This window comes from Neoarius graeffei, chromosome 6, assembly GCF_027579695.1.
Source record: "Neoarius graeffei isolate fNeoGra1 chromosome 6, fNeoGra1.pri, whole genome shotgun sequence".
Lineage (NCBI taxonomy): Eukaryota > Metazoa > Chordata > Actinopteri > Siluriformes > Ariidae > Neoarius > Neoarius graeffei.
The window spans coordinates 101032854-101056520 of NC_083574.1; the positions used below are offsets into that span (position 1 = coordinate 101032854).

General features: G+C 41.4%; 1 protein-coding gene across 1 annotated transcript in view; it reads right to left on the reverse strand.

Annotated features, from left to right (window-relative positions):
- Nucleotides 1-23667, reverse strand: part of LOC132888466 (NACHT, LRR and PYD domains-containing protein 12-like) — a 401003-nt gene that overhangs the window by 60631 nt on the left and 316705 nt on the right. Inside the window, exons 14-15 of the mRNA XM_060924512.1 lie at nt 18058-18231; nt 17232-17405 (exon numbers count right to left, since the gene is read on the reverse strand). Coding sequence (XP_060780495.1) covers nt 17232-17405; nt 18058-18231 — 348 coding nt within the window. The remainder of the gene's footprint in view (nt 1-17231; nt 17406-18057; nt 18232-23667) is intronic.

The following is a 23667-nucleotide window of genomic DNA, read 5'->3' on the forward strand; positions in this document are numbered from 1 at the left end:
CGGCAACAACTGGTGTAGGGGAGACCGGGGATGAGTGTAACACTTTTTGTCTTAGCACCTATAACTTGCAGAATTTTTGTGATAAAGTCAAGGGCGTAGGTTTGCATATGGACCATAGGGACATGTCACAACCAATATTTTAGGATGGCAAAATAGTCCCTACCAATATTTAGCATTTTATTTTTATATAACAAAATATGAATTTATTCACATATTTTTTGCGAACTCAATAGTAGGCTATAATCTTAGTCACTAGTTTTTTCGACGTGCCAGAGTGACAGGGTTATGTTATCCATGCTGCAATGTCATTGGCTGAAACAGAGAGTCTGCAGGCTCACGTTCTCCTCACATGGACATAAACAAAGCGCTTCTAGTGGTGGTAACGGCGAAGAGACCACAGGCCCGTGTGTTGTGCTGATAACGTAAGTCGTCTGTGATAGCCTGCTACTATATGTCTGCAGAAAAGTGTACAACTTAACATTACTGTTACCTTGGTATTCAAACTCATTTTGTCCGATTATCTGCTTTGTAGATAACCTAGACAATGCCACCAAAAAAGAAAAAAAGATATATGGAGCTATTTCAACACACAGAGAGTAAGTAGTGCCCAGAACAGGTTGACATTATTTAGCTATAGCCTACAACGTGATGCAAACCTATCATTGCAAAATGTTATAGGCTAGGCTACCACCAGTCTTTCTACTGTGGAAAATTGTGAGACTGCTAACGTAGCCTACATATTAATGACAAGGGGTAATAATATTAACCATGCAATTCATGCTAAAATGCTAACCATCTCCCATTTTGCTGTAGAAATTGGTAGGCTAAAGTTAGTGTAGCCTGTTACTAAGGCTACTATTAAAGCTGACACTATGAAAGCTAATTAATGAATCATTTGTGTACAGGAAAGACAGCATAAGGCCGATGCAAACCTAGAACAGGTTAATGAGGAATCAGTGCTTGAGGTGAGGATGTCATCATGTCATATTAATATAGTCATGTCAAGTCATGCCATAATTTCGGTTGTTTTATTAGTAGCTTAGGCCAAATACATTTGCATGATAAAAGGTGTATTCCTACTAATGTTAGGTTTCTGGTTAATTTTCATTAACACATTATTTGATCACATAGGAAACTCAGAAATCCAGTACAAAGGATCAAGAGCAGGTTGAGAGAGAAGAAGCTGGAGGGCTTCAGGTGAGGTCTGAATGTTAAGGCATTTAGGAGCATCAAAGGATTAGCAATGAAACAGAAGGATCTTTGGAAAATTAGGACTATGTGTTTTGGTTGTGATGTATTTTGAATAGGCTAGCAGAAAATGTCAGCTTATTTCCTTAATATTTCAAATTGATGTGAAATAAATGTAGGTGTAATACATAGAACTATGTATCCCAAGAAAGGTCTGCAATTTATTCAGTATATATTTTTTTTAATATATAGGATGTTCAGACATCCTGTGAAGATACTATAGGACAGGTAGAGTCAGAAGTGGCTAAAACTGCAGGGCTCCAGGTGAGATTTTGATTCTGTGATGGGAGATACTATGCATTACAAGCAAATTATTTTAGTCAACCTACTTTGTTGTTAGTGTTACTCTTTATAAAATCTTGCTACTGTGAATACAGACCATGTTAAGTTTTGTTTGCTCTCTAGGAGACAGTCAGTGTGAGTGACAGCGACTCTCAAGCAAGTCAGTGTAGCAGTGTCCTGGACATGGGGGAGTAAACCATACCAGCCTGATCCAAAATTCATTGCAGTACAGCAACTGCCAAATAAGAAGCTATGGTTTCAGGCAAAGTGGTATAATCGCTATCCATGGCTGCATTATAGTTCTTTGTTTTGAGTGTGTCAAGGCATTCACAATCAAAAAGACCACTCTGGAAAAAAAGAATGACCCTGCATTTTGCTTAATGGTTTTGGTAACTGGAAAAATGCCACTGACAGCTTTAATCACAATCAAGCAAGTAAAGCACACCATCATGCTGTCACTGTCAATGCACTGGAGCAGACTCCAGTTCATACCCAGTTATCAAGTGTAGTGGCCAAAACACAGGAGGAGGCAAGGCACTGTCTTACAGAAATCATGGGATGTGTGAGGTATCTTGCAAGGCAGGGACTTGCTTTTCGAGGACATGATGTGAATCAAGGTAATTTGTACCATCTTCTCAAATTTAAGGCAAAAGATGACCTGATTCTGACCTCTTTGCTTACTCGTTGCCATGATTATGTCAGTCCACCAGTGGCGGCTGGTAGTCTTTCAAACAGGGGAGGCTGGTCGGTTACTATATTTCCAGATTTTAAAAGAAAAAAGAAAAAACACATCAATTTTGCCCATACTCTTGCCTCTGATCTGGCTGATTGTTGGCAGGGTCACAAACTGTGAAATAACAGGTTCTTTTGGCCCATTAGCCTACTGTCCAATATACATGATGGTGGTGTTGGGGGGGGGTATATTTTAACATTTTATATTTTAAAATTGTGGCATGTGGCATGTTGTTTAAAAATTGATCATTATTGAAAGCAGCTCTTTGTCAGGAACCTCAGCAGTAACAGCAGAGTGTTCTGGAATAGGCACAAGCACTGACCTTGGGGAGCCAAACATAGAGCTGGGTGCCACACATTTCATTCAATGACACTTTCCCTATATTTTACTTATTTTGACTGAGAAATGTCTCATCTCATCTCATTATCTCTAGCCGCTTTATCCTTCTACAGGGTCGCAGACAAGCTGGAGCCTATCCCAGCTGACTACAGGCGAAAGGCAGGGTACACCCTGGACAAGCCGCCAGGTCATCACAGGGCTGACACATAGACACAGACAACCATTCACACTCACACCTACGGTCAATATAGAGTCACCAGTTAACCTAACCTGCATGTCTTTGGACTGTGGGGGAAACTGGAGCACCCGGAGGAAACCCACACAGACACGGGGAGAACATGCAAACTCCACGCAGAAAGGCCCTCGCCGGCCACGGGGCTCGAACCCGGACCTTCTTGCTGTGAGGCGACAGCGCTAACCACTACACCACTGTGCTGCCACTGAGAAATGTTTTATTGACAATTTTGATAACCCTTCACTTTTAATCCAGGTCTGTAGTGTGAAATGTTCTCGGCTGTGTTTTTGTTTAAAAATGTTTTCCAAATTGTAGCTGTGTTTAATTCATATCCAGAAAAATATATATTCCAATATAATATACTCAGCATAAACATTTTAAATAGATTCTATATTTTTGGTCCATCCATGACATATTACTAAAGTAGCCTATTTACTATTGTTGATGTGGGTCACTTGCTGTTAGCCAATTCACTTTCTCGTACCAGGAGAGCTGAAAGGAATGAGTATTATTCCCTACCTTTTTCACCAAGTCAATTTGAGGTGTTGGCCCTGCTCTTTAATTTTAATTTTTTCCTCGAAAGGAAGACTGGCAAATGGCTTCGCCAAAATTAAATCAGCAATGCTTGGCATCTGTGCGCAGCTTTCTTGCTAGCTGACTAGCCCCCTCAAGTTCAAGTTCAATCACTCAAATAAACGAAATTTCTGGAACTAAGATAGCAAACTTGACAACACTATATTTACACTTTATTTACAATGAAAATATATACAAACTAAAAAAGCTGGTAGAAACCGTATGTAATGAATGAAATCAAAATGTAAGCTGATCTCTTACAATACACCACAGCACTTGCGAATCCGCATGGGACTGAACTGAAATTCACTGCTGTCTGTCTATATTTGAAACGAGCTGTCAATCAAAGAAAATACCCGGCCGCTTTCACCAATCACCAGTCTCCTCGCAGAAACTGCCATGTCCCTCCCACTGTGAGGCTGGGAGTCCGTGGGGCGGGCATTTTCGCAGTATTTGTCCAATAACCGTCTTGCATTTTGAGATTGACAAGCGCATAGCTCCCAAATGCCATTGAAGTCCACTGAGGCTGGGAGTCCGTGGGACTCCGTGGGCGGGCGTTTTCGCAGTATTTGTCCAATAATCGTCTTGCATTTTGAGATTGAAAAGCGCATAGCTCCCAAATGCCATTGGAGTCCACTGAGGCTGGGCTGCATCGTGCTGTCACGAGGGGGAAAAACTCACGCACACATTAGGCAAACTGGGGAAAGTTATAACGGAATGATTTTGCACTGTAGTTGGGTTGAGCACATATATTTCTATGATTCTGGATCTGAAATAGCAATGTTATAAGGTTGGCTATAACATAAGCCTAGCGCACATGTGTCAAACTCAAGGCCCACGGGCCATTTAAGGCCCGCCAAACAATTATATCCGGCCCGCGAGACCATTTTACATTATCGTTATTAATGGCCCGGTGATATGATGCGCTGATAGGCCATCGCTGTGGGCGGGCCATTGGGGGCAGTGCCTGCCCACCAATATGCATGGGCCTGCCCACCCAAGCCAGATCACAAATCACAGATCTCAAATAAATAAATGCAGGTCCTTCTCAAAAAATTAGCATATTGTGATAAAGTTCATTATTTTCTGTAATGCACTCATAAACATTAGACTTTAATATATTTTAGATTCATTACACACAACTGAAGTAGTTCAAGCCTTTTATTGTTTTAATATTGATGATTTTGGCAAAAAAGTAAAGGAAAACCAAAAATCCCTATCTCAAAAAATTAGCATATTTCATCTGACCAATAAAAAAAGTGTTTTTAATACAAAAAAAGTCAACCTTCAAATAATTATGTTCAGTTATGCACTCAATACTTGGTCGGGAATCCTTTGGCAGAAATGACTGCTTCAATGCGACGTGGCATGGAGGCGATCAGCCTGTGGCACTGCTGAGGTGTTATGGAGGCCCAGGATGCTTCGATAGTAGCCTTAAGCTCATCCACAGTGTTGGGTCTGGTGTCTCTCAACTTCCTCTTCACAATACCCCACAGATTCTCTATGGGGTTGAGGTCAGGAGAGTTGGCAAGCCAATTGAGCACAGTAATACCATGGTCAGTAAACCATTTACCAGTGGTTTTGGCACTGTGAGCAAGTGCCAGGTCGTGCTGAAAAATGAAATCTTCATCTCCATAAAGCTTTTCAGCAGATGGAAGCATGAAGTGCTCCAAAATCTCCTGATAGCTAGCTGCATTGACCCTGCCTTTGATAAAACACAGTGAACCAGCACCAGCAGCTGACATGGCACCCCAGACCATCACTGACTATGGGTACTTGACATTGGACTTCAGGCATTTTGGCATTTCCTTCTCCCCAGTCTTCCTCCAGACTCTGGCACCTTGATTTCCGAATGACATGCAAAATTTGCTTTCATCCGAAAAAAGTACTTTGGACCACTGAGCAACAGTCCAGTGCTGCTTCTCTGTAGCCCATTTCCTGCACACGCCTGTGCACGGTGGCTCTGGATGTTTCTACTCCAGACTCAGTCCACTGCTTCCACAGGTCCCCCAAGGTCTGGAATCGGCCATTCTCCACAATCTTCCTCAGGGTCCAGTCACCTCTTCTGGTTGTGCAGCGTTTTCTGCCACACTTTTTCCTTCCCACAGACGTCCCACTGAGGTGCCTTGATACAGCACTCTGGGAACAGCCTATTCGCTCAGAGATTTCTTTCTGTGTCTTACCCTCTTGCTTGAGGGTGTCAATGGTGACCTTCTGGACAGCAGTCAGGTCGGCAATCTTACCCATGATTGCGGTTTTGAGTAATGAACCAGACTGGGAGTTTTTAAAAGCCTCAGGAATCTTTTGCAGGTGTTTAGAGTTAAGTCGTTGATTCAGATGATTAGGTTAATAGCTCGTTTAGAGTACCTTTTCATGATATGCTAATTTTTTGAGATAGGAATTTTGGGTTTTCATGAGCTGTATGCCAAAATAATCAGTATTAAAATGATAAAAGACCTGAAATATTTCAGTTGGTGTGCAATGAATCTAAAATTTATGAAAGTTTAATTTTTATCATTACATTATGGAAAATAATGAACTTTATCACAATATGCTAATTTTTGAGAAGGACCTGTAGATAAATAAAATCCTAATTTCATTTTATTGTACTCACTTTGGGTTAAAACTTCCAGTGTTGCATAATCACTAAGACATTAAACATATTAAAACCGTGTGAGTTTGTTGGAAAGTTTGGCTACGTAATTACGTCAGTCAGTGTTGACAAGCAACAATCAGTTACCTGCATTTTTGGGTGGAAAATGAAGCGCGAGTTTATGTCAGCAGACAGCAGCTAGTTTCCGCGCTTTCTTAAATATGGATATAAGTAATTGGTTCAAAACCCCAACACCGGCAACTTCGGATAAACCAACACATGATGTCGTTGGCAAAGAAGACGAAAGAGAGGACAGCGCTGGCACTCTACTCAAAGTAGGTCCAAATTGTGTGTGTGTGTAATGGCAATTGGTAGCTACCCCTCTGTTGGTTGCTTTGAAATGCACCTGCCGTGGCGTTTTTTTGTTTAGTTTGAGACGCTGCTTGTCATCTAATATGTCATGTGCACACTCAGTTGTTGTTGTTGGTGTGTGTGTAATGGCAATTGGTAGCTACCCCTCTTGGTTGCTTTGAAATGCACCCGCCGTGGTGTTTTTTTTTTTGTTTAGTTTGAGATGCTGCTTGTCATCTAATACGTTATGTGTACTTGTTGTGTGCGTGCACGCGCGTGTGTGTGTGAGAGAGAGAGGGGACTGATGTTGCAGGCTGTTGCTGGTCCGGTCATGTTTGCTGTTGGTTATGTTTAATGTGATGATTACTGTGCGGGATTAGGGCTGCCCGAATAGTGTGCAAAAATAAGCTAATAATAGTGGTGCCCCCCTGGTGGATTTCATAAGCCCCCCTTAAGACTGAGATCTCGCGACGGGACTGGATAACACACAAACTGCATGTCCCATAATGCAGCGCACCAACATTCCCGCGTTATTGAAGTCAAGCATCTGTTACTGTCTCTATGGTTACTGTCTGTAAAGCTAGCCTTTGACAATGGCGAAAAGAAAAGTTGATTCAGAAAATAGAGCCTTTCAAAACAGATGGGAGGCTGAGTATATGTTTACTGACATTGCTGGCAAACCCGTGTGTCTTATTTGTGGAGCCAATGTGGCTGTACTGAAGGAATTTAATCTAAGAAGGCACTTCGAGACGAGACATCAGGACAAGCTGAAAAACCTAAATGCTGACCAGAAGCTACAGAAAGTAGAGGAGCTAACAAAACAGCATAAGAGCAAAGACAACTGAATGTTGACAACTGAATGTTAAAACTGAAAAGTGAATGTAAAGCACACATTTTATTTATTTTTCAGGGCTTTTGGACCATGCTCATGTTTTGATTTTGTATTGTTTAACATTTTTATGGAGAGCAGAAATATTTAAAGATATTTGAAGTTTATTTTTCTAAAATGGTGATTTTGAGGGAAATGGAAATTCTGATTTAATTTTTTAATAGTGGAAATGCACGATTTTTATTTCATTTTTCCATGTTTTTGCAGCATTTTCATAGTTGTAACTTTTATAATTTTGACAAGAGATATATTTCGAGACCAAAGTATTCAAGTTGAATAAAGTTTAAGTTTATTGTGAAATAATATTCCTGTCTGCTCAGAACATACTTATTTTTAGTGCGTTCAATAAATGTTTATCCTGTTCGGCCCGCGACCTAAAGTGTGCTTTGAATTTTGGCCCCTGGTGCAATTGAGTTTGACACCCCTGGCCTAGCGCAATTCATTCTACACGATGTTCATCATTTTTAGAGGAGGCTGAGCCTCCCTCATTGTCTTAGAGCCATCGCCCGTGCAGTCCACAGTGCCAAAATGAATACTTAACTTTGTTTGGCAACACAATTGTGAGAGAAATTGCCTCAACAATCAGGTCCCTCCCAGTAGTTCAGTTTTTGATTATAATGGATGGCACTCAGGATATACAGGGCAAAGAGCAGGTGTTGGGTTCCCCCAGAAAGAGACCCCGATTCCTTCGTGCTGACGCCTTTCCCTCGGGCCCGAGGACAAATCAACAGCTCGACAGAAACAGACAGGGGAACACCTGAGTTGTTCACATGCCAGTTTATTCGCACAGTCACTTCGTCAAAATGAAAACATTTTTGGAAACGTCTTAGTGTTTCTGTGTTTATGTTTTGTCTTCATGTGTGTGTGTGTGTGTGTGTGTGTAATGGGTGTGCATCTATGTGGAAGTGTGTAATGATCTTGAATCAATCATAATATAATAACATTTTTGCTGACAGTAAGGTACAGATAGATATCAGAGTTTTGGCTTATAATCAATATTATGTCTAATTTTCATGGAATAGTATGGAATGTTAAACATAGATAATGTCTAGTCTACGGAGAAGGTCAAAGACACTAGTTTGCACAGAAAGGATCTTAATAATTAACATGAATAATTCTTAACACATGAATGTGTGGTCAGTCAGTAAATTACATCTTGATTCCATCAACATAAGTAAAATAACAAATAACAGTATGTCTTTAATAATGCTAAAACAAGGAATGTTATAAGAAAATAAACATAAAAAATAAGAACAACTTAACCACAAGAACAATGAGAATATGTCTGAAAGAGAGAGAACAATTAAACAACTAACAGGATTAAACTCATAACTAAATTAGGTTAATGCTTTTAAACTAAAAATCCTTAGAATCATAAGATCTTAATTATAATTATAATGTCATTATGAAACTAATCTAGAACTATAAAACTAACATTAATCACGGAATGCATTCATTAATTACGGGATCCAAATCACTACCATAGTACAACCCCGATTCCAAAAAAGTTGGGACAAAGTACAAATTGTAAATAAAAACGGAATGCAATGATGTGGAAGTTTCAAAATTCCATATTTTATTCAGAATAGAACATAGATGACATATCAAATGTTTAAACTGAGAAAATGTATCATTTAAAGAGAAAAATTAGGTGATTTTAAATTTCATGACAACAACACATCTCAAAAAAGTTGGGACAAGGCCATGTTTCCCACTGTGAGACATCCCCTTTTCTCTTTACAACAGTCTGTAAACGTCTGGGGACTGAGGAGACAAGTTGCTGAAGTTTAGGGATAGGAATGTTAACCCATTCTTGTCTAATGTAGGATTCTAGTTGCTCAACTGTCTTAGGTCTTTTTTGTCGTATCTTCCGTTTTATGATGCGCCAAATGTTTTCTATGGGTGAAAGATCTGGACTGCAGGCTGGCCAGTTCAGTACCCGGACCCTTCTTCTACGCAGCCATGATGCTGTAATTGATGCAGTATGTGGTTTGGCATTGTCATGTTGGAAAATGCAAGGTCTTCCCTGAAAGAGACGTCGTCTGGATGGGAGCATATGTTGCTCTAGAACCTGGATATACCTTTCAGCATTGATGGTGTCTTTCCAGATGTGTAAGCTGCCCGTGCCACACGCACTAATGCAACCCCATACCATCAGAGATGCAGGCTTCTGAACTGAGCGCTGATAACAACTTGGGCCGTCCTTCTCCTCTTTAGTCCGAATGACACGGCGTCCCTGATTTCCATAAAAAACTTCAAATTTTGATTCGTCTGACCACAGAACAGTTTTCCACTTTGCCACAGTCCATTTTAAATGAGCCTTGGCCCAGAGAAGACGTCTGCGCTTCTGGATCATGTTTAGATACGGCTTCTTCTTTGAACTATAGAGTTTTAGTTGGCAACGGCGGATGGCACGGTGAATTGTGTTCACAGATAATGTTCTCTGGAAATATTCCTGAGCCCATTTTGTGATTTCCAATACAGAAGCATGCCTGTATGTGATGCAGTGCCATCTAAGGACCCGAAGATCACGGGCACCCAGTATGGTTTTCCGGCCTTGACCCTTACGCACAGAGATTCTTCCAGATTCTCTGAATCTTTTGATGATATTATGCACTGTAGATGATGATATGTTCAAACTCTTTGCAATTTTACACTGTCGAACTCCTTTCTGATATTGCTCCACTATTTGTCGGCGCAGAATTAGGGGGATTGGTGATCCTCTTCCCATCTTTACTTCCGAGAGCCGCTGCCACTCCAAGATGCTATTTTTATACCCAGTCATGTTAATGACCTATTGCCAATTGACCTAATGAGTTGCAATTTGGTCCTCCAGCTGTTCCTTTTTTGTACCTTTAACTTTTCCAGCCTCTTATTGCCCCTGTCCCAACTTTTTTGAGATGTGTTGCTGTCATGAAATTTCAAATGAGCCAATATTTGGCATGAAATTTCAAAATGTCTCACTTTCGACATTTGATATGTTGTCTATGTTCTATTGTGAATACAATATCAGTTTTTGAGATTTGTAAATTATTGCATTACGTTTTTATTTACAATTTGTACTTTGTCCCAACTTTTTTGGAATTGGGGTTGTATATTTCAATATATTTCAGTATATTTCATAGCTTTTATGAAGCTATGACCTAAGGTTCAACTGAATGGATTAACACAAACATGAACTTTAATTCTACCATTTCAGAGTGTGTATGAGTCGATGTGACACTAAAACAGACCTTCAGACACTTCTCTGTTCAAAATACACATTCATAAACAAAATGTTCCCAAACAATGTCCAGCCAGACCTAAGGTCGTTTCAACTAACACACGAAATAAGCCAAGAATTAATACTTCACTAAACTTACATATATCTACATATATCCTGATTTAACCTACTGATTCTGATTCACATTCTGATCATAACCTACATATAATAAAATTTGACCTAACAATCCCCCCCTTTAATACTAATCACAGTATTAACTAGATTTTAATTAGATTAGTGTTACACCCTAGCAGGACGATAATATACATTGTTTTCTCTATGCAGAGGTTTGCGGGTAAGACTATTTATCATCTTATGCATTCTGTCCATCAAGCATCTCAAAATGCAAGGTCCCAGGAAAATAAACAAAATAAAAATCACCACTACAGGGATACACATAGAAAAAATAGCAGACCAATTACCAAACAGTCCAGAAAACCACACCCACCCTGCCGTATCCCCATGTTCATCATGTTCTAGTTGTTGAGCAATCTGTCTCATTTGATGTACGGCTGCACCTATTTCACCATCCGGGTTATCGTTAGTAGGAATAAAAGTGCAACAGCTGTCTCCGATCATAGCACAAACACCCCCCTTTTCTGTGAACAAAATATCAAGGGCCATACGATTTTGAGTAGTCATTAGACGCAGGGTGGTTAACTCAGTCCTAATACCATCGACAGCTTTAATGGTTTCATTAACAAAGCTGGCTAAGCGATAATGTGTTAATTCTACATTCTTCCATAGATCAGCTACACCAAAATGAGGAAACATTGATGTCCAAAACCTGTGCCACCTAGTAGTAAGATGATGTTCCAGGGGTGGAAAATTATGAATGACATCTCGTTTTGGGCGATGAGCAGAGAGAGGATGGATAGAAGTGATAGCATTTTTGAGTTGTATGGGAGCGCAAATGCACATAGAAAGGGAGCTGAATAGTGTAGTGGAAGAACCCTTTATTTCACTCCCTATGTACAGTAGTGCACATACACAGGGACCAGTCATGGACTTTGAGATAAATCTTTAATATGACAATGACACTGTTTTAAAAAAAAACACCCATGTCACGCCTAAGCCAAAATCAACGTGAACAGGCCATCGGGATGTTGCGTGCGGGAAGTACACAGACAGAGGTCGCCCGGCACTTCGGTGTTCATCATTCGACCATTTCCTGTTTGAGTCAGCGTTACAGACAGACAGGGAGCACCAGGGATCGTCCACGCCCTGGTCAGCCTCGAGTCACGACACCAGTTCAGGATCAGCACATCAGGCTAGCTCACCTCCGTGACAGATTCCTGACACCCTCAGTCGCTGCTGCTGAGACCCTTGGACGACACAGACCCAGAATCTCCAGCATGACGGTCCGAACATGGACCAACTGTCACTTTGAATTTTTTTATTGTGAATTAATTCTTGAGTTTGACAATAAATGTCCTTTATCGATGTTTCAAGATGTGTGTGCATTACATACAATATCATAAATTTCAAATATATGCATGGATCTAAAGTGATATCATGTTGAATTCCATTGTGCGTTTTTAAAGTTACTTAGTATAGTTAGGAGCGCTGGCGTGACTAGCAGGTTCGCTAGCTATTGTAGGATCAGTGTGACACCGCCAGCAGATCAGGTGCGCGCGCGCTCATAATGATCTCTGCAGTGAGAAACCCTCCTCTGTGTTCAGCGGGGCGTTGGGCGCGCGGTATGACGTCACTGCGTACAGAATGACATTTGGTCCAACTCAAGCGAGCGCGAGCGGCGTTCGGAATGACATCCAGCTCGCTTTTCCTCCATGTTCCGGAAGGGGTGTGTGTGTGTTCACCGTGAAGCCTGGGTGTCTTTCTAAAGTCGTGCCATGTCATGTACTGACTGACGGTTTAGTGAAGAGTCAGAATGAGAACTGGCTATATGCAATCAGAGATAACTGTGTATTTATCTCCATGTCAGCATGACATTTGGGTGTGCACAGTGATGCCAGTTATAATGACATGTCATGCATGTGCAGAACATGTGTTAGTGTTCAGGATGATCTTTGACACAGTATCCACAATGAGAGCCTCATATGTTCAGTATGCCGTGACGTTTCGGTGTCCGCAATGACTTTTTTTTTTTTTATAAAGACCTGTCATGTCTTCACTGAGTGTGATAGTGTAGTGTTCAGAATGACATCCAGCTAGTCTGTGTGTTGAGAGAGAGCGACACCTGTGTGTCACCTGTTATGGTCAGTATAATGATGATTAGTGGTTCAGAATGATGTCTCCTGACTGTGGGTGGTAAAAGAGAGCAACTGGACTTGCTTGAAGATTCTTGAAGACGTTTCGCCTCTCATCCGAAAGGCTTCTTCAGTTCTGTCTGCCTGGTAGGGAGTATCAGGTATTTATCCTCTCATGGATGTTTTCATAAATACCTGATACTTGACAAAACTGAAGAAGCCTTTCGGATGAGAGGTGAAATGTCTTCAAGAATCTTCAAGCAAGTCCAGTTGCTCTCTTTTACCACCCACAGTTTACTATGACCTGGATGACTGAGAATCTTCAGAGATGTCTCCTGACGTTTGCTTCATTAGAGTGACAACAATGACATTTATGCGTCAACATATAATCCTGGTATGATGTTCAGAATGACATTCGTGCCTTAACACTTCCAATCGGTGTGTGCTGGCACGTCTCAGGTCTGAAGTTTATTTCTGTTTTGTCACCTTGTGCAAGATGTTTGCGAGATCTAAAAGGGAAAACGAGTGCAGAAGTATCTTTGTTCTCACCTCCATCAACCAGGACGCAGTGACTCCGTTCTGATTTCTTTTTGTAACACACTTTGTTTGGAAAGCAGTCTGTTATCTTTATGCTACTTCTTCAGCTCCAGTGAAGTGCTCTAGATCATCAGATGAGGGGACGAGTCAGCATTAGAGTGGACTTCAGGAGTGCACACTTCTGTGTAATGAGGGAAAGTAGACATGTTTTTTTTTTTTAAACAGTGTCATTGTCATATTAAAGATTTATCTCAAAGTCCATGACTGGTCCCTGTATATGTGCACTACTGTACATAGGGAATGAAATAAAGGGTTCTTCCACTACACTATTCAATTCCCTTTCTATGTGCACTACTTGGGTGTTAAACCCTATATAGTGCACTATGTTTCCACTGGGCAAGCATCTCTGAGTCTGTTTCATTTATACAAGTGCACTAAATAGGCTTTTCATGACTTCTGCACTAAATGAAAGGAGGGAGCAATTTGGAATTCCCAATCTCTCTGGAAGGGCACACTGTATAGGGGATGAAATCATCCCTATATAGTGCACTATAAAGTCACTTAGGATTCAGCTGCCTATCTAGGGAGTAAGTATTGGTCTTTATACCCTCTGTAGTGCACTATATACCCAGTAGGTAGCTATATGGGCTCTGTCTCCCTTTATAAGCCCCCTCATGTTTGGTGACAATGCTCAGGTACACTGTGGTGTTTAAACGATGCTCATTTGGTACTAAGGGGCCCAAAGCATGCTAAGAAAGTATCACGCCATTACACCACCAGCAGCAGCCTGAACCATTGATACAGTGCAGGATGGATCCATGCTTTCACGTTGTTTATGCCAAATTCTGACCAAAAATCGAGACTCATCGATCAAGACCAGGTAATGTTTTTCAGGTCTTCTGTTGTCCAATTTTGGTGAGCCCATGCGAATTGTATCCTCAGTTTCCTGTCCTGAGCTGACAGGATTGGCACCCGGTGTGGTCTTCTGCTGCTGTAGTCCATCTGCTTCAAGGTTCGATGTGTTGTACGTTCAGAGATGGTCTTCTGTATACCTTGTAATACCTTGTAACGAGTGGTTGAGTTACTGTTGCCTTTCTATCATCTCGAAAATCATGACTTCGGGCATCGACAAGGCATTTTCACCCACAGAACCGAAGCTCACCGGATATTTTCTCTTTTTCGGACCATTCTCTGTAAACCCTAGAGTTGGCTGTGTGTGAAAATACCAGTAGTTCTGAAATACTCAGACCAGCCTGGCTGGAACCAACAACCATGCCACGTTCAAAGTCAGTTAAATCACTTCTTCCTCATTCTGATGCTTGGTTTGAACTTCAGCAGGTTGTCCTGACCATGTCGACATGCCTAAATGCATTGAGTTGCTGTTGTGTGATTTGGCTGATTGAGATTTGTGTTAATTGAACATGTGTACCTAATAAAGTGGCTGGTGAGACATATATAGTGTGTGTGTGTGTGTGTGTCCAGCTCCCTACCACAGGCTTGCTCATTGGGGATAGATTAGGGATAAAATTAGCTCGTGTTTTAAGTTGTTCAAATTCTGTAAAGCTGCTTTGTGACAATGTTTATTGTTAAAAGCACTATGCAAATAAACTTGACTTGACTTGACCTACCTCTGGTGTGAACCGATGACTCGCTGGTGTTAACTAATTGCCCTGTGTAATAAGGCCCCTTGATGAGTGCGGCACAGATTTGTGGCTGTAGAAAGAGGAAGTGAGAGTCGTATATTGCACAGTGAGAAATATTCCGCAGTTACAGAATGGCTTGGTGTCAGGAATGTTTATTTACACACACACGCCATGTCACACACTGATAAATGTTATTGTTAAGTTCTGACCTGTAATTAATCATCCTGTTTGATTAATCTAATCATTAATTATATTTAACCTTGCATAGCAGATTTGTCAGTGTAATTGTATAAAGCTATAATCAGACGTCCTCTGTGTCGTCTCTCTCTCTCACCCACACACACACACACCTGCCCAAATACGGCCGCTTTTGTCTGTGGGAAAAACTGAATCAGTAACTTCTCGTTTCCACTCTGTGTGTGTTCTCTCCCAGACGTGTCTGTCTCATTCGTTCTAAAGCACCGATTCTCGGTCCTGCTCCTGAGCCCCGCTGCTCTGCATGTTTTCCATCTTCTCCTGCTCCACCTACCTGACTCAACTCCTCAGCACTTTTGTTTAACTGAACATGCCTGATTCTAATCAAGAGCATGCTACTAACACTCAGGCGTGTTTGGAACAACGATAGATAGAAGAAATTCAGGACGGGGGAGGAGGGCTCTAAGATTGAGAACCACTGCTCTGAAGAACCTGTCTAGTGACCCAGACCAATGAGAACTACGCAGTGTGATTTGGGACATGTCCACGCTGAGATCCACTCAGTCTACATACTACAAGGGGTTCCCTTTTTATAACTAAATGAGTTTGATGAACTCTTAATTTCTTTCCTTATTCACAGAGTAAAATGATGCCACTTCATCAGTTTGTCAACAAAATTCAAAATCTATCAGTTATTTTTCTCATTTTTTTAATTCATTTTTTCAACATTTTTATTATTTTTTTATTTTTTCTCAGACTAAAAATAATTTACTTCAGTTTCTCCAGAGTGCAGTTTGAGTTGTGCAGTAGATCAGAGAGCTCCTTCACTCCTGAGTCTCCAACTGTGTTCTCACTCAGGTCCAGCTCCTTGAGGTGTGAGGGGTTTGTTCTCAGAGCCGATACAACAGCATGGCACTGACACAACCTGCAGGGGGAGCAGATTAATTTCATTGTGCTTTTCCTTCCTCATCTTAACTGACTTTACTTAAAGAGTGTGAAGCTTCCTATCAGGCTCCTGTTCTGCTCTTCTGGATCTGTCTCTGCTTGTTGCTCTGATCATGTCTGGGTATCGTATGACGATATCTCACTGTGTGTCTTGTGTGTTTAAGAATTCTTGACGGTGGTAAGTGCAGTTCTCACTGTAGTCATGAAATAATCTGACAGGTATGTACTGTATATTACTCTGTTACTGTAACTTCTTCAACCTGGAGGATTTTATTATCTGCAGATCAACTGGTGGTTTGTGACCAGTGTTTAACATTTCTAGAAGGTTTTCTGTTACTCATTCATCTCATTATCTCTAGCCGCTTTATCCTTCTACAGGGTCGCAGGCAAGCTGGAGCCTATCCCAGCTGACTACGGGCGAAAGGCGGGGTACACCCTGGACAAGTCGCCAGGTCATCACAGGGCTGACACATAGACACAGACAACCATTCACACTCACATTCACACCTACGGTCAATTTAGAGTCACCAGTTAACCTAACCTGCATGTCTTTGGACTGTGGGGGAAACCGGAGCACCCGGAGGAAACCCACGCGGACACGGGGAGAACATGCAAACTCCACACAGAAAGGCCCTCGCCGGCCCCGGGGCTCGAACCCAGGACTTTCTTGCTGTGAGGCGACAGCGCTAACCACTACACCACCGTGCCGCCCGTTTTCTGTTACTTTTAGTAATAATTATAGTTTCAGTATAAACTTTAATCCAGCTGCTGGTGGCAGGAGATTATTAATAATAATAACTCATTCTTTTTCTTATTATTTCAGGTGTGACGGCTTTAAACACAGAGCTGATGCCAGAGCAGTACAGCCTTCATTTCTCACCCTGCTCTTATTTACCCTGGATACAGAGAGACAACAAGGAAGAGAAAACAACGGTCTTATTTTATATACAAAATAAATGAATGAAGATGTGATATTGTATACAAATTGAGGATTTAATCTTTTTTCTTGTTAATTTATTAACTCTAGATGGTCACTGAATGGATCATGTACAAATTACTGGGTTGTCATTAAAATCTGATATTATAATAATTCAGTGCTTGACTGAGCACGACTTCAAAAGTAAAAGAAATAGTGTTGAAGGATAAAAGCATTTCATGACACTTTGTCATGTTTTTAAGAAATGACATTGACATACTTGAGTGTTTCCAGGAGGCAGTGTGAATTCTGTAGGAGGTTCGAGATCTGCTTTATTCCTGAGTCTCCTGCTTTATTCCCGCTCAGATCCAGCTCTCTGAGCTGTGAGGGATTTTCTTCCAGAGCTGCAGCCAAAGCAGCACAGCCTTCAGCTGCTACACTGCAGTTACACAGTCTGCAGAAGGAAAGAAGGAGCACAATGAACAGATCGCATCTCAGTTGTTCAATAAGAACGCAATATTTTCATTCTTTTCTTTAACAGTTACCTTAGAATTACAGCAATTAGACGTTTACATTGGAATAGAACTTTTACACAAACACTTTTTAGTTTAAAATAGTAAATATAATAATCTATTTTTATGAAAGCAAGCTGTTTATTATATTGTGTTCTCGTTCTAGTTCTACTTTTTTAATGACACATAATTCTGCAGTCATTTAAACTCAGAGATTAAAATACTGAATTGATGCTTCACAGAAGGATTAAACATCATTTCAGATGTTCCTTCACCTCAGTGTTCTGAGTGGAGACTGTGGATTCTTCAGTCCAGCAGAAAGCTGAGTAACTCCTGGATCCTGCAGACTGTTGTTGCTCAGGTCCAGCTCTCTCAGCTGGGAATATTCAGAGCTCAAAACTTCAGTGAGAGCTGAACCTCTTCCATCAGTTATAGCACATGCATTAAACCTAAAGATGAAACCAGAGGAAGGAAGAGCAACAATAAACTGACACATTCAGAACAATAATTGTGTTTTATACCAAAATTCACCCACATTTTACATTTTTTTTTTAATCTGGCGTGACTAAATATTCATAACCTAAATGAACTGACCTCAGAATCTCCAGTTTACAGTGGCGGTGTTTCAGTCCAGCAGAAAGCTGAGTGACTCCTGGATCCTGCAGATTGTTGTTGCTCAGGTCCAGCTCTCTCACACTGCAGGACTTTAATTTGAGAACACTGGCTAAAGCTGAACAGCTCTCCACAGTCAGATTACTTTTATTCAGCCTAGATATGAAATATGATGTAGAAAGAGCTTTATACTCAATCTTAATACTTCATTGTGCAGATATTATGGAAAACACAAGTCATTTTATTTTCATGTGCACTGAAGTCCATATTCTGGGTTCATCTGGGTCATAAGGGGTTATTAGATGTTATTTTTAACATCATTCTATTCATTTATTCCTCTTTTAATTTGTCTTGTCTGTTATGTCTCAGTGGTTAAATCAAGTGATTTAATTGAAAATGTCAAACTTGTTGATCATTTCACCGGGCGGCACGGTGGTGTAGTGGTTAGCACTATCGCCTTACAGCAAGAAGGTTCTGGGTTCGAACCCAGCAGCCGGCAAGGGCCTTTCTGTGTGGAGTTTGCATGTTGTCTGCGTGGGTTTCCTCCGGGTACTCCGGTTTCCCCCACAATCCAAAGACATGCAGGTTAGGTTAATATGGGATGGCCTTCGGCTGAGGTGCCCTTGAGCGATGCACCTAACTCCCAGCTGGGTGCTGGGTATGTGTGTGTGCTCATTGCTTCAGATGGGTTAAATGCAGAGAAGAAATTTCACAAGTGTGTGATGAATAAAGTTGTGCTTTCTTTTTTTTCTTTTCTTTCATTTCTACTCTTCTGTTCCTTTCTAGTTTCAGGAGCTTAACACTTTCCAGTGATGGAACAGAACCCAAGTGTTTCTAGAAGGACTATGAGGTTTCTTTGGAGAAGCACAGGATATGTTATGTTCTGTCAGCACTTATAGAAAACAAAAAAAATCTATAATTAAAAATACATTTGTGCATACTTGGGTCATCCTTAAAGGTCCCATGGCATGAAATTTTCACTTTCTGAGGTTTTTTAACGTTAAAATGAGTTCCTCTGACCTTCTTAAGTCACCCCAGTGGCTAGAAATTTCATAATGTGTAAACCAAACTATGCCCAACATTTGAGAATGGCGCGTCAAAATGGCGCGTTGATAGGCTCTTCCCTTTACTACGTCAGCAAGGGAGATGATCCCCATGCCCCCCCCCCCCCCCCCCCCCCGGATACCCCACCCACTGTATGGATTGCCCATCCTACCAAGCCTACTGCGCATGCGCGAAATCCAGGAGGGTAGGAAAATTCAACAGTAGTTTTGTCCTACCGATCAGCTGGGCTGATAGAAAATCGGTGAGTATTTCATGCATGTGCCGATTTTTGTTTTGTGCATATTGGTCGAGTCTTTGGCCGAGTCAAATAATTTGTAATGACTTGTTTTGTATAATAAAACGGTCTGTATGAGAACTTGCTAATTGTAATGATGTCATGTGTTCTGCGCATGCGCAGTAGGCTTCGCGCGTAGGCTTCGCGCATGCGCAGTAGGCTTAGTACTGTAGGACAAATTGAAGAGGTAGGATAACTTTACACCACCTATGTGAGCGAAACATGGAAATTGCGCTGCATCCCTGCCGCATCAGCCACAAACACCGAACAAGTACGGTAAGTGTATAACTGTTAAGTCGTTTTGCCGTGTTTTAAAATCGGTGCGTTAGCCTAGCAATGGCTACATTAGCTGTGCAGCTAACCGCTTCCTGCAGTTAGCCAGGTAGCATGCCCGCAGCTTGGTCAAGCCCCGCCCCCTCCCCCCATGGCCCGCCTCCATGCTTCTCATTAGCAAAACGACGCACTGGGAAAAGGGCTGAAATGGGGCTTTCTCCCAGGAGGCTATATCTACCTGCCGAGGGTTCATTTCGAGAAAAGCTGCGGATATAACATCCGGAAGCCTCCATGAGCCCATTTAAAGCATCAACAAACCACCATGCCATGGGTCCTTTAATGGCAGGTCCCACTAGAAAACATTCTGTGAATAAAACTCAGCTGACAGTGATGCATAAATAAAAATACTTACCGAATTGTCTGAAATTTACAGTGAGAATCTTCCAGTAGAGCTGAGAGCTTCTTCACCCCTGAGTCTCCTGGTTCCTTCATGCTCAGATCCAGCTCTTTTAGGAGTAAAGGGTTTTCATCTAAAACTGAATTTAGCCAAGTACAGGCCTCTTGTGCAGCAGGACGTTTCAACAAACTGCAAAAAGTAAAATGTTTTTGTACTTGGTGTTTCCAGAATAATAGACCCACATTAACCAGAACAGTGTGGCTGCTTTTGCTTATTTCCTGATTACTTCTCTTAAATGATAGTGCCCAATGTCGGTAACACACTGGAAAAAAATAGGACCAGTTGAATAAACCATAAATTACAGTCAATTATCAACTTTATCCATTAAAAAAACCAAACCCTATCAAAGTTATTTGTACAGCATTACTTTATGTTTAATATTTATATAATTGTGTTAGTTTATAGAAGAATCACCTCAGTGTTGTTAGTTTACAGTCTGGATCCTGGAGTAAATCAGTGAGCAGCTTCACCCCTGATGCTCCAGGGTCGTTCCCTCTGAGATCCAGCTCTATCAGGTGGGATGATTTCAGAACTTCAGCCAGAGCAGTGTATCCTTCCTCTGTTATACTGCAGTCTGAAAGTCTGTAAAATATTGTCACAGAGGATAGAGAATAAAAAGGGTGAACATCAAAAGAAGCAATATAGATTTAAGAAGCTGTTGGACACACTGAGAAACATGCCATTTCTAATTCTAACAATATATTAAAAACAACACTGAAGACAACCAAACTGTGAAATAACATCTGGAACACATATGGAATGTGGGAAACAAAAAAGTGTGGAGAAAAAAACAAAAATGTTTGATATTTTAGATTCTTCAAAGAGCCAGTGTTTGCCTTGATGATGCTTTGTACACTACTGGCATTATCTTAACCAGCTTCATGAAGTAGTCACCTGGAATGCTGTTTGTGTGAGTGTGTGTGTGGGGGGGGGGCTAAGCCTTTATTTGTGACATGTACTTTCGAGCAGTAAAATTCTTTCTCTGCATTTAACCCATCTTGGCATGTCAGCACACACCCCCAGAGCTGTGCTGCAGGCTTCCCCTTCTTTCCTTAAAGTAAAACAAAACCCAAAAATAAACACTGTTTCCTGATTACGGCAAGTGCCCTGATGTGCCCTCTGCACATTTAAATTAAAAAATAAAAGACAATTTATCAATTTTAACAGTGATGATATTGCTAAAAATAGGCTTACCTGGATGCAACCACTTGCACTGGAACTGGGTATCTGGTCATAACATTCATGGTACATGAGAATGCTGTTAATCTTCATTACAAAGAGCCATCAAATAAAGGCTTCTAATTCTCAAAAAGAAAAATCGCTGGGTGCTACTGTGCTCTGTGTGTGTGTGTGTGCGTGCGCGCGCACATGCGTATGTTTTCACTGCTTCAGATGGGTTAAGTACAGAGAAAGAACTTCACTGTGCTGTAATGTATATGTAACAAATAAAGGCTTCTAATTCTAGAAATCTATTCAGAAATTCAATGGAACCATGTGATTTTTACTGGCAACAAAATCCTTAAATCAAAAGACTCCACTTTGATGAAGTTTAAATTTCACTCGGCTAGATAAAGCACATGCAGTACTGACACAGATATGAGGACTCAATCCCGTTGCCATTGCAACACAATTATTGCCATCGAAAAAAATCGCTTTGTTCAGTGATTAATATATAGATTTAGGCACTGCCTAAAAGCGGAGCTCCCGTCTGTTTCTGGGTTGTAGAATTTTCTTATATCATAGCCAGCCTCTTTTGTTTTATTTCTTTACTGGCTAACACTGGCCACTAGGCGGTGTGTGTGACTGGTAATTACTAACACTGGCCACTTGGTGGTGTGTCTAATCTCATTATCTCATCTCATTATCTCTAGCCGCTTTATCCTGTTCTACAGGGTTGCAGGCAAGCTGGAGCCTATCCCAGCTGACTACGGGCGAAAGGCGGGGTACACCCTGGACAAGTCGCCAGCTCATCACAGGGCTGACACATAGACACAGACAACCATTCACACTCACGTTCACACCTACGGTCAATTTAGAGCAGGGGTGTCAAACCTGATCCATAAAGGGCCGTGTGGCTGCAGGTTTTCATTCCAGCCATGCAGCAGCACCCTGATTTGGCTTATTCAATCAACTGACACACCCACCCTTTAATCAAGGGTGGGTGTGGCTGCAAGTATTTGACTGTGTGAAGACAGTTCAGTTGATTGAATGAGCCAAGTCAGGTGTGCTGCTGCATGGCTGGAATGAAAACCTGCAGCCACACGGCCCTTTATGGATCAGGTTTGACACCCCTGATTTAGAGTCACCAGTTAACCTAACCTGCATGTCTTTGGACTGTGGGGGAAACCAGAGCACCCGGAGGAAACCCACGCGGACACTGGGAGAACATGCAAACTCCGCAGAGAAAGGCCCTCGCCGGCCACGGGGCTCGAACCCGGACCTTCTTGCTGTGAGGCGACAGCACTAACCACTACACCACCATGCTGCCTTAGGTGGTGAGTACGACAGTTATTTACTAACACTGGCCACTAGGCAGTGTGTGTGTGACTGGTAATTACTAACACTGGCCACTAGGCGGTGTGTATGACTGGCAATTACTAACACTGCCCACTAGGCGGTGTGTATGACTGGTCATTACAATAACACTGGCCACTAGGCGGTGTGTATGACTGGTCATTACTATAACACTGGCCACTAGGCTGTGTGTATGACTGGTCATTACTATAACACTGGCCACTAGGCGGTGTGTATGACTGGCCATTACTATAACACTGGCCACTAGGCGGTGTGTATGACTGGTCATTACTATAACACTGGCCACTAGGCTGTGTGTATGACTGGTCATTACTATAACACTGGCCACTAGGCGGTGTGTATGACTGGCCATTACTATAACACTGGCCACTAGGCGGTGTGTATGACTGGTCATTACTATAACACTGGCCACTCGGCGGTGTGTATGACTGGTCATTACTTTAACACTGGCATGATGGAGGCACGTACAGGACCGAAACCATCAGAAAACAAACTCAATGGGTTTCTTTATGTATCCATACTCTATGCCTATGCATGTCACATACAGTGATCCATGAGTGGGCTGATTTTTACACAATTGACACTCGGCATCTTCAGGGTTGTTTATAACAGTTTAAAAGTGATGTATTCACTAGATCTCAGTCTCAGTAAGTCATGCAGCATGTAAGTGACATCACAATCTTGGATTCTCTCATGTAATTTGTACTCAGAGCATGATATTTGTACCTCGGAGAGTAAGATGTCAGTGCCCAAGGACACTTCTTCCTTTAAAATAAAATCTGTACACAGTATACAGGTACAAATATGAACAGTGAAAACTCAAACATGTCTTGTATGGATATTGTCTGTCATTATAAAGGAGTTTATTTTCGGGGGGGTTTTAATCCTTCAATGAAAAATGTGGAAATGCTCATTTTCCTTTTTTAAAAATGTCTCAGGACGATTCAATAATTCACCTCAGTATGTTAAAGTAGAACATCACAATTAC